General features: G+C 36.7%; 1 protein-coding gene across 4 annotated transcripts in view; it reads left to right on the forward strand.

Annotated features, from left to right (window-relative positions):
- The window catches only part of PDGFC (platelet derived growth factor C), a 172,661-nt gene extending 156,256 nt beyond the window's left edge, over positions 1–16,405 (forward strand). For 3 of the 4 annotated variants that reach the window (XM_029076783.2, XM_029076785.1, XM_007673057.3), the window contains exons 5-7: positions 4,302–4,509; positions 9,533–9,750; positions 12,418–16,405. In XM_029076783.2, the coding sequence (XP_028932616.1) occupies positions 4,302–4,509; positions 9,533–9,750; positions 12,418–12,534 (543 nt within the window). In that variant the 3' untranslated portion in view covers positions 12,535–16,405. The remainder of the gene's footprint in view (positions 1–4,301; positions 4,510–9,532; positions 9,751–12,417) is intronic. The other variant, XM_029076784.2, reaches the window with a different exon arrangement.
- The last annotated feature ends 297 nt before the right edge of the window (positions 16,406–16,702 follow it).

The raw sequence follows: 16,702 nt of genomic DNA on the forward strand, positions 1-16,702 counted from the left end.
TAAGATATTTTTTTGCTTTGGGATTTCGCCCTTCCCTTGAACATGTATTGCAGTGCCTTACCTTGAAATCAAGTGAGAGGTTTTTTTGGGTTGGTTTGGCCATTAAGATATCTCACTTGCAAATCACAGTTCAAACTTTTACAAACATAAAGTCTCTGGATACAGCCTTCTGACAGTTCAGGCATTCAGTTTCTCTCCTTTGTTTCCACCTGGAAGCCGAACATCAGAAGGTATTTCTCTCTGCCTCAGTTACTCATCTGAAAAATGGGGATTAAGACTAGGAGCCCCATGTAGGACCTGCATTGTGTTCAACCTGATTATCTTGTATCTACCTCAGCTTTTAGTACCATACCTGGCACATAGTAAACCCTCAGTGAATACCATTCAAAGTGAATAAATAAATGAATATGGCTAGATATGAGGCGGAAAGTCCAAGATCAGGAAAATTCAGTGCAGAAGAAATACCAGTGTTTGTGCTTTTTGTTTGTTTTTCTGTGTCTCGGGCACCGTTTCTCTTTCATCTCTGTCGCCTTTGCTCTCTTGGTGCCTATGTGTTTGGCATCTCCTCAACTTCTGCAAAGGCCTTTAAAAGGAGAGATGTAGGAAAGAAATGTGACCACTGAGCTGATTTGCAGAAACAGAAGACAAGTAACATCCACACTGATATGGTAAAGGGGAATGAAGGGATGAACCATTTTCCAATAAAAGCAACATTTTAGAGACCACATTCAATTTAGGGCTTCCCTACTTTTGGAGAAGTAATATAAAATATTTTCCCTCTCCTTCTTATAATAATAGGGTTTGATTAGGCCTTGAGGTGTGTTGTAGTCAATTACCACTCAGGACTAACTGCACTTCCTGCAGGGAGAGTTGAGGAACTCAAATCTCCTGAAACTTGTATTTCTGCCCCTGAATTATTGATCACATCTTGTCTTGTCTTATGCTGTCGAGTCGTCTCTGACCCATAGCGACGCCATAGACACATCTCTCCCAGAACACCCCACCTCCATCTGCAGTCGTTCTGGTACCGTATCCTTAGAGTTTTCTTGGTAAAAATGCAGAAGTGGTTTACCTTTGCCTCCCTCCATAAAGTAAACTAGAGTCTCCGCCCTTGACTCTCTCCCATGCCACTGCTGCCCTGTACAGGTGAGTTTTGACTTGTAGCAGAGTTTGCCTTCCACTCGTTAGCTCCTCCCCAAGCTAGGAATGGAAATGCTTCTGCTTGACTCTCCCTCTCATAGTCGAGACTAGTAGAATATTGGAAACTCTCCAGGTGTGACCTTGAGAGAAGGATCATGTCTTAAAAGGTCAAAATGAGATCTCTGATCCCTCCAGGTCATGTCTCTGTATATATCCTGATATCTTTTTATAAAGGCTTTGGATTGGGCAGAGCATCTAGAGGAATCAAAATTACCTCATTTTTCCGTTTGGAAAAAAGACACGAAATTGAAACTTTAATGTGCAGTGCGGGTTTAATTAGGGAAGTTGTCTTCACATTTCTGTGCCTCACTAGCCAATTTTAGCAAGAAGGTTTTTTGAATAGTTTTACATGTAAAAATAAATTTAGAACAACTAGCAAAAATGGAATAGGAGAAAATAGGACACATAGGAAGGTTTGTAGACTCAGCTGAGTTAATCAGTGGGTGTTTGCTAGAGGGAGCAGGCTATGGTATAATGAAAATGGAGTTAGAAGCAACTTCCCATTTCCTCCTCTATCTACTTCCTCACTCCTTTTGCCTTGATTCCTTTTGACTCCTTAGAAAAGAGGAACTTTATAAAATGAATGAGTATGGTCTTTCCTCCAGCTTAGTGGATGGGTGGGGTAGGGCAGTCATATGGGAATCCTTAAATAGAAGCAGTGGCTTCCTTTCATTAGGTTTTGTGATGTAGATTTCTTAAATTGCATGAAGCAGTTTATGTGACAAATCCCTGATATTTTTTTGAAAATCTATTCAAATAGTTTAAATGGTATGGATTTCTATCGAGGTAGCATTATATAATGTATAATCCTGCATCCTGCATCCTGCAGGCTTTATACCCATGAACTAATTGATATATGTGTCTTGGAAACACATGTTCTAGGAGGGCTAACAGTACTTGTCGCTGATGTGTTTAAACAGTTTTAAGCTTCAGGACTCCAGTGGCTGTCCATTATACATTGAATATGAACCCATTTTGTATTTTTCATTTGACATCTTATCCTTGAATGATGCGCCCAACCATTAGAGCAGTTCTGAATACCAAATAGATCCAGGAGCTTGAGTCAGAAAGGCCCATTTATTTTGCTTTGGTATTTCCACCAATGAGCATGATAAACTACTTACTTGAAGCATACAAATCATCCATTCATGACTACTATTTTTCCTAAAGCAAACTGTTTCATTATGTGACCTAGTGGTAAATGCACAACGTATGAATATTTTCCATATGCTTGACCTTTGCTCCTCATTATGTAATTTCTTGATGCCCAACACAGTGCTATAACCTAAGATTACTGTTCAGTAGGGCTAGGTCTAATAATAAAGTGATTCATTTATAGCCCTGATTCCTTGTCCCTTTAAAGAAGTTAATGTATAAAATTATTCAGCTGCATTTTATTTTCCCTAGAGGTGATAATAAAAAAAAATACTTAAGTCATGGCATCAATGACTGCCCATCTTGTGAGAAAGTATACAACCTGAGTGAGGTTGGCCACACTGTGAACCTGTCACTTGAGAGAAACAAGTGAGAAATATTTTAAAAGACTAGTTCCAATCATCAAGGTGTGCCTAGAAAAAAAGAATAAAATCAGAGGCTTGATATGCAGAGGGACTGGAAGATTCTCGCCAATTATGGGCCAGAACAAAAAGCAACAGGAAGCTGAGGTTGTGTTTATAAGCCATCTGGCTGAAGGAAATACGGTAAATCCTGGAAAAGCAATTTTGTTTTTGTTGGACACTTTTTTTGAAGCCTGAACAGAGGATGCTTTTTGTTTGACCTTTCTAAATATCTGAAAAGGACAACTTCCCAATAGTGTGACTTTCTTTATACCATGATGTTCTTGGGGATTTTACTCATTTTCAGATTTTTCTTAAATTTCGTTTTTCTAATTTAACAGTATTTGGTATCTCTTCCCTGGCTAATTTCTCACCTCCCCACCCTATTTTCCCTCTCTTCTGAATTACCTTTTTGAGTACTTATCCCCTAAGCACTGTGGAATTCACCACATTCCCACCTCCTCAGCACTTATGTACATGTCCTTGTACTTGGTGGTTTCCCCTCCTGTAATTTATTTTGATGCCTTTCTATCCCACTAGACACTAATGACAAGGATCATGTGTACTGTGGTAAACTCTCAAGTGATTAGTACAGTGCTCTACAGTAATTGCTCATTAAATACCATTTGTTGGTTGATTACAGTTTTGATAAATACAAATTTTCAACAAGGCCATTATGATTAGGGAGGACTGTAACTGGTGGAAAGAACACAGCACAGGGATTCCAGAGATGCGCTTTCTAATCCCAGTTCAACCATTTGTCTGTGTGACCCTCATCAAGTAGTATAACTTCTCTGGGCTTCAGTTTCCATCATTTGTAAAATGAGGATGAAATTACCCATTCTCCCTGACCTGTGGATTCTGAGGCCAGTGGGACAGTGACTGTGCTTGAATTAATTACCTTGTTTTTACACCCAGCGCTCAACATTGTGTTTGTCACAAGATAAAGTGCTCAATAAATACCATCATCATTATTAGTTGTAATAGTGGTATTATTATTATTGCTTTACAATTGTAGATTGGGCATTGATTGACATGATTTTGAGTTTTTTTAAAAAAAATTTAGTTTGTGTATCGCTAATCCCCATTTCTCATTGCTTTAGGTTGTCCATAAATTCCATATATCATCGAATTAAAAATAATCTAGTTTGGTTTAACATAGTGCACTCAATTCTGCCATGATACATGGTTTCGGTACATGCTTTGGCTAGTACGATTAGGAAATGTCCTTCAGACTGGATGGGCCTTTGTGGGTTCAGCGTGTCAGATTTTCAGAGAAACCGTGTGTGTTCATGTGTCGTCGGAATGGGTAGGCTATCGCATTGTGGGTTTTCCTTCAGCTGAGATTTTTGTAAGACAGCAGCTCTTTGCATGGTAGGGAAATCAGTGTATTGTTTAACTCCTTTTGGAGCCCATTTGGATGCAAGACCTTCATCGGAATTAAAAGCACGTTGTCGGAGGTTACCAGCTCTGATTCAAAATGGTTGCTTCGATGGGGATTTCATTTATTCATATAAGTCCCTATATCTTTCATGTCATTTACAGCAGCATACAGAAGCCGTAAGCCCTTCTGCACTAACACCTTCAACTTTGCCACTGGACTTACTTAACAATGCCGTCGCCGCCTTCAGTACTGTGGAAGAACTGATCCGGTACCTAGAGCCAGACCGATGGCAACTGGACTTGGAAGACTTATATAGGCCAACGTGGCATATTCTTGGAAAGGCCTTCACCCTTGGAAGGAAATCAAGAGGTAGCTGCTTTTCTTTTCGTCCATAAACAGTACTACTTAAAGACATGCTTTTCGGCTTTCATTCTATCGTTTAAAATCACCTACCATTCATTTGAATTGTTCCCAAAGGGTAGAATGATAATATAAGATAACTAATATGGCTGTGGATATTAAAATTAGTCATCACTTTCCAGTGTTATTAATACAGCACTTCTTAAAACGTACATTCATTAAAAAGGAAAAGTTTAACAGGGTAATGATGAATTAATACAGTGTAGATTAGGAGGCAGGCACAAGCTTTCTTTTTTCCTTTTTTTTTTTTTAATTTAAGGTCTAGTCCCACCTGAGAAGTGCAAGAGTGTGAAGTCAAACAGGAAGCAGGAAAACATTAAAAAGAGGTTCTCATAGTGTTGCAAACTAGCTGGCCAAAGCATTAGGAAAATTTGCAGTTGCAGTATAATCACCTTAATTTAGAACTTCTCATCTCCTTCCTGACAGGGTTTATAAAAGAGTGTGAGAGGGTGTGTGTGTGTGTGTGTGTGTGAGTGAGAGAGAGAGAGAAATAATACTTAGCGGTCTCCAACTAGCAATATAGTGAATAGCTGCCAAATTGGGAGCAGTTTATGAGTCTAAAGTCCTTATTTTTCATTTTACACCAATTAAGAATTTTTGTATCTTCATAACTTACTGCTTATCTCAGTAAAATGGCCACTGTGGTTTTGGAAGGAGATGAAAATTAACGAAAAAGCTTTCATTTGGGGAGTGGTAGTGTCAGAAATATTGTTGTTTGTACAATCCTTCCTTGGTAGGAAGATGGAAGAGATACCATGACATGTCATCCCCTCTCGTTTCAGTGATTTGTTTCTTTTGCAAAGCTGAAGCATTTCTGTGTTCAACAGAAATGTCTATAACTTTATCAGAAATTGAGCAGACCATCAGCTCAATTCTTCCAAACTAGACTATAAGGAAACCCTATCCCTATGCTATATAGTGTTGACAGTTGCCCAGGTATTTTCCCTTATTGAGGTGATCCAAAATTGTCAACTCATGTCAGGCTTGTCCAAGTATAGAACTTAAATTTAATTGGAGGATTTCCTTTTGTTGGTATATGAAATTGGTGTTTAAGTGCCTGGCTTCCAATTCTGTTCCAGATACAGTTGCTTTGTGGCATATGTCTGGATTCAGTATTCACTTCCCTTCTCTTCCATATTGGTACCAGAAAATGAAAATTTGTAAGCATAATTGACACTTGAACTAATAGTTCTAAGCTAGTAAATTTGCAGTAGATCATCATTTAGATCTTCCAGAAGGTGGAGTGGGGAGGAGCTTTCTTAACTCAAATCTACTTTTGTGACAGCTGACCCTGACAGCCGCTTTTGTATTACTTTAGCTATATACTCATATACACAGTGAGTTAACTGAAGATATGGCCAGAGGGTAGTGTGCCTTTAAAAACTTGAAGCCCTAAACCAGATCTTTCAAATATTCATTTAGCACTTTCCAAATTGAAGTGCTTTGCAGTTTGCCAAATGCATTAACATTTTAAGTGTACAGTAGGTGTGATAAAAGAAGTGTATATTTTTGGAACCTTACGTAAACTAAAATGCAGGTGTGGGATAACATCTGTATAGACAAATCCAATTCCCTACATGACTGTCATCCTACAAAGTAATGAAGACTAGATATTTTAAAGACTCCTAATTAGACATTGCGTTGGATTTTCTTGTGAATAAACAGATCACACAGTGTTACCACATTCATCTTAAAAAGACCACCCTCAGATTTCATTACTGAGGATGATAGTTTTGAGCTGAAAATATGTTCCGTTGTCCCGACGCTGATGGAACTGTTAGCTAGCAGTATTGCTCCAGAATGTGGATCTGGGGTCAGGAGGAAGGAATTATAAGCCAGAAGCATGGTTTAATAGCTTTAAACCTATGATCTTTAGTTTCACCTTCAATGCCTTCAACCCCTTGAGTTCATTCATATCATAGGAACTTGCTGGGTCAGAGGTAGTCAGTCACATTAATTATTGTATCCTAGAAGGTGTTTATGGAAGATGGAGAATTGGATGAAAATATTTGACTTCAGTGATCATTAAATTGGTGCCTTATCAAATCCCTTGATGCTTATGTTTCCATGAAATTATAGGGTCCTGAGATTGAAATCATGCAACCAAAAAGTTTCCTGATCAAAATAAAGTCATTCTTACCCAGATCCTAGGTTCTATTGAGGATCTTTTGAGGATTTGTACTAGCAATTTGTGGTGAAATGTTAAAAAAAAAAAAGTTTGATGCCTGTGTGTCTTTAATGATTTGGAAGTGGGAACCAGTCTGTCCGATATTCTGTGAAGGGTTTATAATCCATATTTTTATTTAAACCAACTGGAATCTACATTGAGATTTTCTGTTCCTTTTTTTCCCACTCCTTTCCCTGGTTCAGTGGTTTTCATTCATACCTTGCTACTGAAGAAAACATAGCATAGTTTCCAAGTGAGACTCAGTCACTGCTTAAAAAGGGCTTTTGACTGTTGTGTCAAACATGATAAATGAGTGGAAGCCTAGTTGAAAGAGTGTTTAAATTTTCACATCATAGCAGGTATCATAGTTTAGTTCACTTGGGAAATCTATCTAACCTTTTATTGTGGTTAAGTAAACATTTTAAAGGAAATATATACATTCACTTTTGTGGTTTCATGAAAACAGTGTGTTAAAATCCATTTATGGTAGATGACTATTCTCTGCAAACTAAGAGCTTCATTCACACTTCAGAGAAGTTATTGTCATTAGATAAACATTGGACTATTTTGCCACAGAGTTTTGTTTTTTATTTTTTTCTAAATGAAAATAATATGTTTTGAGTCCAAATCAGCAATTCTCATGGAGGCAAAGAAAATAAGAGATACTGGAACATGACTATCAATCTGAAAAGTCAGGTAGGAAAAGAGGAAGAAAAAGGGAGACAGAGGAAGAGAGCAAAAAAAGAGAGGAAAAAGAGGGAATGACATGAGTGTATCTTCTATCCTAATACCATTTTTAGGTATGTTGTTAAGCTTCTAAAACCAGAAGATATCATTTCAAGATTTGAGTAAAATTAAAGATTTATACATATTTTCATGCAAGTAATTTGTTTCTTATACAGTCAGTTCTGTTTCAAAATGGTGGTTTTGTATTTGAAGGCCCATGTGTTATGGAAAAACCAAGTTATCATTGAGTCAATGGAAATTTTGGATTAGAATGTAAATAGTTTGAAGATATCACCTTGACTGATATTTTAGTACAAATCATTACTTCCTACATGAACAAACCACTTGAATAATCTTGCCATTCATTATTTTTCTACATTAAAATACTAGAAATTTCAAAATCAAAATACTGATAAGGTATAGTATTGCTGAAGTAGAAGCTAAGTATAGCAGCATCATGCTTTGTCCAAAGACACGTGCATATGCACAATTCTTCCTACACCAAATTTTCTTATGACAAACATCTAACATGTCAATATCAAAATCACATAAGGAAAGTACACATTACTGCAGATCTGACTGTCTTGAATACGTTATCATACCATAAGGAAAGAAAATGATCACAGTTGCATTTAAATCTTTAAAATGTTGGTTTTACATTAATAAGAGCATTTCCAAAATAAAATAATCTGAAGACTTGAAATGTAGCCACTAGTATTTTCTACTCAAAAGGAAATTTAAGATGAGTGAAGCAGTATGGCCAACGAGGTCTGTAAATCCTTGCCTCACTGGCCTTCTAAGCCAGCTATTGGCATGGATAACAGCCGACTATATCATTTAATTGGCCGTTATTGTGTAATCTTCTTTGGTGACTACTCTTATTTTGTTTTTTTAAGATAACTTAAATAGGCTTCTTTTGGCATGGAGGGAATCATTTGATCATTCATAAAATCAGCAAGTGGCCATGAGGTCAAGTCTGTTTTTCCTCAATCAAGACCAGAGACTACCTTCACAGTTAGATTATGTGCAACATTCAACAAAAGCAACCACTAAGCATAGTTGGATACATATGCCCTTCCAGTTGCTGCAGATTTACATTTTAATTCATTTTCATGTGTTGAATTGGAGTGCGGCATTTAAGAAATAGTTTTAAAGAAAATGTGGTGTCTGTAATGAATTTTTTCAATATTTTCCTTTTTTTTCCTTGTCTTTTTGGAAAAGTTCATAGAAGGACATCCTCTCATTAATTCCCATGATCATGTAACTTATATTTAATGATATTTTACTTGGGGTATAATCTTACTAATGCAACTATAAAGTACAATGGTTCTTTCAAAAGACACTTGGCAATTTGTTGAAAGGGTGTTTTGTTTGGTATTTACAAGTAAGAACTCTTCTAAGAGAAGAAAGCACAATGCAGTTAACTAACTTGCCAAAATAATAAAAACAATGGTCATTAATTAGTCTGTCAATTAAAAAGGAGTAAAGTGAAGAGTCTAACGGAGGCTACTATGCATTTAGAAATTGTTAGCTTTCCTACAGTTATTTTGCTGCTTTTTATTCAAAACTCTATTGCTAGAATCAAGGAAAATTAAGAACACATTTTTTTACATTCTTATAAATTCTTCACTTTAATCACATGTATCCTGTTTTAAAGGAGGATCCTAATTTTTTCTCAGTCATCTTTTTATGTACTGTATTCAATCTCAAAGTTTCCTGGACTACATTTCAGTGGGATTTGAGATATAATCCTAGATTTCTTCTTAAAGTTTCCAGTTAGTTACTATAGAATATTTTGATCGTGCTTTTAATATTGTACAACGACATTCTATTTATTAGCTTTTCTGTCACAGTGGAGCTTTGTTAAGAATGAAATAGGCAGAAAGTTCTCCTTAGCCGTGTTTTGCTGAAAAACAGTGCAACTCAGTTTCAAAGAGAAGGGACACTGTTAAAGTGATATTGTTCATGACAATAACTGGCTTTCTTTGAAAAAGAAATTCATTGCATCGGGTTAGAGTGGCATATTCATACCCACATCATGAGCATTTATGTGTTTGTGGTTTCTTTCGTATCATTCAGTGGTGGATCTGAACCTTCTCAAAGAGGAGGTGCGGCTTTACAGCTGTACGCCTCGCAACTTCTCTGTGTCCCTGCGGGAGGAGCTTAAGAGAACTGATTTAATTTACTGGCCCAGTTGTCTGTTGGTGAAACGCTGTGGGGGAAACTGTGCCTGCTGTCAACATAACTGTAATGAATGCCAATGTATCCCAACCAAAATCACCAAAAAGTATCATGAGGTATGTACATAGTTTTCTCTTCATTCTCAGTTTTTGTTATTTTGTGGCCAAGGGGAAACAATAATGTAACACATTCACACAAACATAAAGTAGGAAAATTAATCAATCAGTCAATGGTATTTATTGAGCCCTTACTATGTGCAGAGCACGGTACTAAGTGCTCTGCCTATAACAGAGTTATTTGGCGTATTCCCTGTCCACAATGAGCTTAGAGTTTAGGGGGCAGCCAGACATTAATATAAATGAATAATGGATATGATATGATATGATCCATATCTGCCAGGATTTATATTTGAGATGTTTCAGTTACTTTAGTAATTGAAACTTCCTTAAAACAGTCAATCTGTGGTGTGGCCAAATGGAAAAAGCATAGGTCTGGAGATCAGGAGACTACGATTTTAATTCCAGCTCAACCACCTGCCAGCTGAATGTCCTTGGACAAGTTACTTAACTTCTCTGTGCCTCAGTTTCCTCATCTGTAAAATGGAAATTTGATACTTGTTATCCCTCCTGTTGAGACTGTGGGACAGGAACTGTGTTCTTTCTAATTGAATTTTATATACCCCAGTGCTTCGTACAGTGCTTGACACACTTAACAATGACTATCATGATATAATAATTGTTATTACTATTATTATTATCAAGTAAGAATGTTTCATTTCAGAAACATTTAGATGGTTCTTTCTTAGATTTGGAAGTCTTGTGCATTGACTTTTGAGAGACTTCATGGCCCAATAGTGTTATAGTATAAAAAGCGTTATTATATTCTAGATTATAACATCTTTATTGGCCAACTCCAAATACTTGACTTAACCTTTTCCAATAAGAAAAAGTATCAACAGTAAATGCAGTTTGACAGTCAGTATATGGTCCAGTGCCTAGAACCATGCTTGGCGCATAGTAAGCACTTAACAAATACCGTAATTATTATTATTATTGTATTATTTATCTGAAAAGTTGGACACTTCTGAAAGGCTTTCATCCATTTGGGTGAGCCAAGGGCCTTGTTGCATACAAGTGATGCCTTTATCCTAGCAGAGAAAAACTTTAGGTAATCAATCATCTTTTTCTTGTGGTGTCAGGATAAACCTATATCTGTAACCTGAATACTTCTTTAATCACCCCTTTTTGGAGAGAGAGAAATAAAAAAGTTTGATCCATATGCATAATATGTTGAATAGATCATTTCAGCCAGTATCTCGGAGCTTTCTAGCTAGGGGATAGTATGATCATGTAAGGAAGGAAGGAAGACGTGTTTATATATTATGCTCCCCCAGTTTCTGCCAGTATCCAATGATTAACAATTCTAAGAGCATTATTAAAGCTCAAGGTTTCCTGTGGCAGTTTTCTGTGCTAAACCACTGTGTTTGAGATTTCACTTTGTCATCCTAAAAAAATGGGATAGCTTTGAAAAGGAAAATCTGGCCTAGTATTTTCAACTAAAAGAAATTATCAAATGTTATTTTTAGAGAAATACATTTCTAAATCAAATTAAGACATAATGCACAGAACATTAAAGATCCCTGTTTTCTAACATCTTTGAGTTTGATTGAGTATCAGTTTTGCACATGAGGAAATCCCCTAAGAATGGAATTTACTTAGTTTTAAAATGCATTTCCACTTCTAGCCCTGATTGGAAACTGGAAATGAAAAACATGCTTGCTAATGTATTTCCAAACCTCAATAAAGACTGGCTGAGGTCCAGCTTCTGAAATGGCCAGAAGTTATGAGTGAGGTGTACTTTCTTTGAATGTATTTCTCATCCTTAGCATTCATGTGGAAAGTGTCACAAGATAAGCATGTGCTTTCTTGTGAAAGTTCAATTTTGCAGACTCAGCAGTTTTAGGGGATGTTGTATATAATTCTCAAAATCTTAAATTGCATTGCTCGTCTCAGACAAAATAGTATAGACTCAAAAGCTCTGAAGCAGTATTGGCAGTTCATATTAGTGAGAAGGAACAACATTCTGCAGCCTTTCTAGGACACTCTCCGTTGCTTCCCCCTCCAAACTTTCATTCTTAAGGAACCAAATGATTGTGACTCAATGATCTGGTCGTTTTATAAAGCACAGGCATATGGTTCACCCATTATGCTCCCCCAGAGCTTGCCATACTATCAACTTTGATCCCTGTATCCGCAACCCCAAACCCTCTTCATAACTCTTTGCAGGATCAAGGTATTGTTGTGGCCAAATTTTCGATATCATTGGTAGTTTCATAGACTCTCCTAAGAGTGTTACCCGTCAATATTTAACATTGAAGTTTGATGGCATAATTATTCCTGATCCCCTCAAAAATACCAGTTGCAGTAAAATTTGTTTTGACTGAAGCTCCTGTCTCTGCAGAGTATCTGAAAACTCCCCCTCTAGACTGTTAAGGTTCTTGTGGGCAGGGTGTGTGTCTACTGTTAGGTTGTACTCTCCCAAGAGCGTAATACAGTGCTCTACACATAATAAGCACTTAATAAATACAGTTGATTGGTTGTAGAAGGAATGGAGTATAGCCAACAAAAATTAATGGGTGGGGTAATTGAGGAACCTCAGCTCATGAGCGATCGAGTTTCTTTTGGTGGATTTCCTACGTTTTAGTTCAGTACTTCAGACATTCTGTATATTGAGGTCAAAATGTCTGAGTAATTTAAAGGGTGACTTCGCTTGTTCTCTTTCAGGTTCTTCAATTAAAGCCAAGAATCGGTGGGCGAGGATTGCACAAATCACTGATAGATGTACATCTGGAACACCATGAGGAGTGTGACTGTGTTTGCAAAGGCAGTACTGAAGGATAAATGTAACTTAGTGTGCTGCCTTTTTCCATTTCAAAGCGCGTTCAATCACTGGCTGATTCTGTTGTGGGCCTTGTGCATTATCTCCCTCTGTAATCTCAGTTGTTTGCTTTGAGGATCTTCCACCGTCAGGATTTCCAGTGAGGTCCAAAAGAGGATTCTGAGTTGTGCAACAGCTTGTTGTGAGGAGGCCCAGTAAAAGGATAGGAAAATGTTACCAATCATTAAGGGCTTTAAATAGCTAGCTACCTAGGTAGATAGATCCAATGTATCTACCTAATTCTCTGTGTTTTTTTTGTTTGTTTCCTTGGCATTCCATGGGTAAAATTTGCTAGTGTAGAACAATTACCGCTCCACTAAAGCCCTAATCCTTCTGGCTGCCCTAAATCTAAAGCTCCGTACACCTGGCCCATGGAGTGCACCATCTGGAAAATATTTGTATATTTTCTCCTATGCTCAACTATCCAAATCCCAAGAACTATGTCGTTATGAATTAAAAGTCAGTTTGTCCGATACTGGTAGGAAAGACTGGATTGTTCTATCCTCAGTAAAATTTCTGCCATTTGGAAAAGCAGACTGGACAACACACATGATTCAGAAGAGACAAACCTTGAAAAGAACAGTGGCCTTATTCTTGCTCCAATCTATGAGTTGGTTTGTTCGTTTTATTGTGTACATTTTTATACTCTCCCTTTGACAATATAACTATTTGCTTGTCTAATCTTGTTAAATATATCTATTTTTACCAAAGGTATTTAATATTCTTTTTTATTACAACCTAAATCAACTAGTTTTTAGCCTGGGAGATTTTAAACCAGAGTTATGTACAGCTAGAGGAAAAGAGATGCAGTCATTCTGAGGGTAGCCCATTTCGTTCAGTTGTTTTTGTTTAGAGTGGTTGAGTAAAGAGTCTTGAAAGCAGATGAAACCTCACGCTTCATGATACTGGAGATAAGAAAAATTGGAAATCAGTATCCAAATCACTTTTCTTTATTTTCATTTCATTTCAAAGATGGACCTAATTTAGTTCCTGCTTTATGGTCCTTTTGTTTCTTAACCACAGGAAAATATGAATCAACACAGGAAAGCAAAATTAACACGTTTCAGAAAAAGTATACTACTTAACACAGTGTATTTATTGTCAAGGTCAATAGCTTCTCAGTGATAAGCGGTTATAAAAGTTACTTGGTTCCAAGGTTTTAACTCTGTTCAGTGATATGAACTACAGTTTTGGGTTTTTTGGGTTTTTTTTTTTGGTTTTGGTTTTTTTTTTCCTTATGTACAGTATATCTTCTACGTGATTCACTTATTCCACCATTTGGAGGAAAACAGTAAAGTATTTTGCTTGTAAAATGCTTAATATGATAGTTTATTTTTGGACTCTGAATTTCCAAAATGTCCTCAGTCACCAAATAAAGCAATAATGATCATTTGGGAGGAGAAGCATGTCTGTGCTTTTGCAAGATTATCTGTGTAAGATGAAGATAAAACGATAATACATTTCATGCCTTCATAGTGCGTTGGACCAGTCACTCACTGTGACCAACCACAGTTCATCCTTAAGAGAGCTGATAGTCTAATAAGCCTCAGTGTTGTAATAGCTATGATTTCCTGCAATTTTTAAGCAGTAAGGTTTTGAGAATAACACTTTTATTTCTCACTAGCTATGATGCTGTTTAAGAGTATAAATAAAATTTCAACAAAAGAGAAAGTAGTGGGTGATTTATGAAATGCATGGGGTATGGCGTATTGTGCGGAAAAGTGAAAGAGAATGTGCTCTCTATTCATTGAAAAATTTACAAAAAACTGAACTAGATCTGGTTAGCCTACTTGAGGTTTCATGTGTTTAATGTAGCGGCTCAAGAATTGGGCTTCACTAGTGGTTAGCACAAGGCCCAGGACTGGGCCCACAAGAAATACTACATGAATGAATCTAGAAATGAAAATACTCCAATCTGCCAGGAGTTGAGCATGCTCATAATTGTTCGGTGTTATTTTGGGGAGTGATCATTAGTGAAACTGAAGCTAATGATGCTCTAGTTTTAAAAGAGTGATTGTGAGTTTTCTTAATGTCCCTCTGATCTCTCTAGATACATATTGATTTCTGAGCATAATTATTTCTGGGAAAGAAAGATTAAACACTCCTCAGCTAAAATCAGACCTCCATTTTCTGGCATTCTTGTTTCTCTCTCTAGTCCTTTGAGCCTTTTTTTGAATTCTAGGCTCCTTTTGATGTCAGAAGTTAGGCACCACATGGAGGAAGTATTAAGAGTCCCAGAGAGAATTAAAATCTGCACCACATGAACATTCTGCATGTGTCTACTTAGGTCAGCAATAGTTCCTACATTTTATTCTTTGGGATTAAGTTCACTTCAAGATGCATTCAGTCTCAAGAGTCAGCTGACAGAAGGGGGAAAAAAAGAATTGTTTTTCACAACTCTGAAGACTTCATATTTATATAGGTGGTGTTTGAGTTGAGCAATTTGAACCAGGTATATATTCTAATTTGAAATATTGTACTCATAGCAAGAGATTAGCATATGTATTTGTGACAAGTAAATTGAACTCAAAAACAAAGGTCAAAAGTCACCTTTATAATAAAAGGCAATTTGTGCACTGCAGGACAAAAGCCACCCCTTGAAGATCTGTCTCTTTAGAACCACAATATAGAAAATTCCAAAGGTGCTGATCTTTTCTCTGTTCTCTTTTCCCAAATATTTTCCCTTAGGACTCTTAGGTGCTGGGAATGGTGAAGCAAGGTGATGGAAAAGAAATCTCACAGTTGGAAAGGCACACTCATATCAGCCCATGCATAAAACAGAAAATAGCTCCATATCTTTCTTCCCTACTTCCTCAGTGTTCACAGATCCTGGGTCCACAGTGTGCACATCAACTTTAGTTATCACTAGGATCTAAAATGACTTTCACTGTTACATATCCATTGTTTAGGGGCTTGAAGTTTCATATGAAGAGAGTCTTCATGTTTCCAGGGCCCTCTCTTGGTACAATCAACCATATTGTATATTCAGGTAATCAATTATCAGTGGCTAATTTTTTTTTATTAGACATTGCCTCCTGAACTTTATAATATCATTCAGCCAATAAGTAGTTCTGAAGGTCTACCTGGAAAATGACAGAGGTTGTAATTTTAATAACTTAGTGTATTTGATAAAAAACTATCTTCAGTCTCACTGTCATTATATGACATCATCGAAAGGGCACGTATTTTCCACCTCATTTTATGTTTTCAGTTTTGAGTTTGTTCTAAGACTCTGAAATGCTATAATATGCCTCCTGTCTTTTTACTTTATGAAGCATTGCTTGGTTATTTAGCGTTCCTTTTGTGAATAGTTTTGGGGATTTTTTTCAGTGTACATATGGTGTGTATTTATGTAATCTACACTCCAGCTTAAAAGCGAAGATATTCATCGGAGTTACTGCTCCGGGAGATTGGCAGCCCCCTAAAATCATCTTTTTGATTTCAGTCTAAAAATATTTGTTTTTCAGTTGCAAGAGCAGGAGTGTAATGTAACAACATTGTGCCTGTAAATAAGGCCTGCTTCTTGCAGAAGGACCTGAAAAGGGCAAAGACTAAGTCTTTCTTCCTGCAACTATGTACAAGGCATTTGTTGGTGACGTTATGTTGCGATCGGTCCATGTTTGAGATTTAATTTGAGTGCTATGATAAACTAACATATTGCCACCTCACACTATTACTACCATCACCTCCCTTCAATCTTTTGGGGAATCCAAGATTTACTATGTTGTACAGGCATATGTAGTAGAAAATGTAAACCAGTGGCTGTGCTTGGAAACCATCGAAGCAAATCATTGTTAAAAGTTTAATGAATAAAAATATATTCATAAATACAGATTCACAATTATTTTTCTGTTGAACTTTGGTCTTCCTGTTTTTACTCTTTGGTAATGATCCTGTTACACAGAGACACATAATTTTGACAGTAAACCAAATAAATTGCTAAAAGTTTATATTCTTTTAATGTTGGCTGGATGCATAATTGAGACAGAGGCATAGGTTTGATATTTATGAAGGAAACAGGCTTTAAAATTGATACTACTATCAAGTAGAAGTTTTCTATCCATCGAAAGGTGGGTAAGCTTCAACCCAATATTTGTTTCAATTCTTCTTGATGGTACTCTATTTAAATTT

The sequence above is a fragment of the Ornithorhynchus anatinus genome, chromosome 12 (genome assembly GCF_004115215.2).
Source record: "Ornithorhynchus anatinus isolate Pmale09 chromosome 12, mOrnAna1.pri.v4, whole genome shotgun sequence".
NCBI classification, from domain to species: domain Eukaryota; kingdom Metazoa; phylum Chordata; class Mammalia; order Monotremata; family Ornithorhynchidae; genus Ornithorhynchus; species Ornithorhynchus anatinus.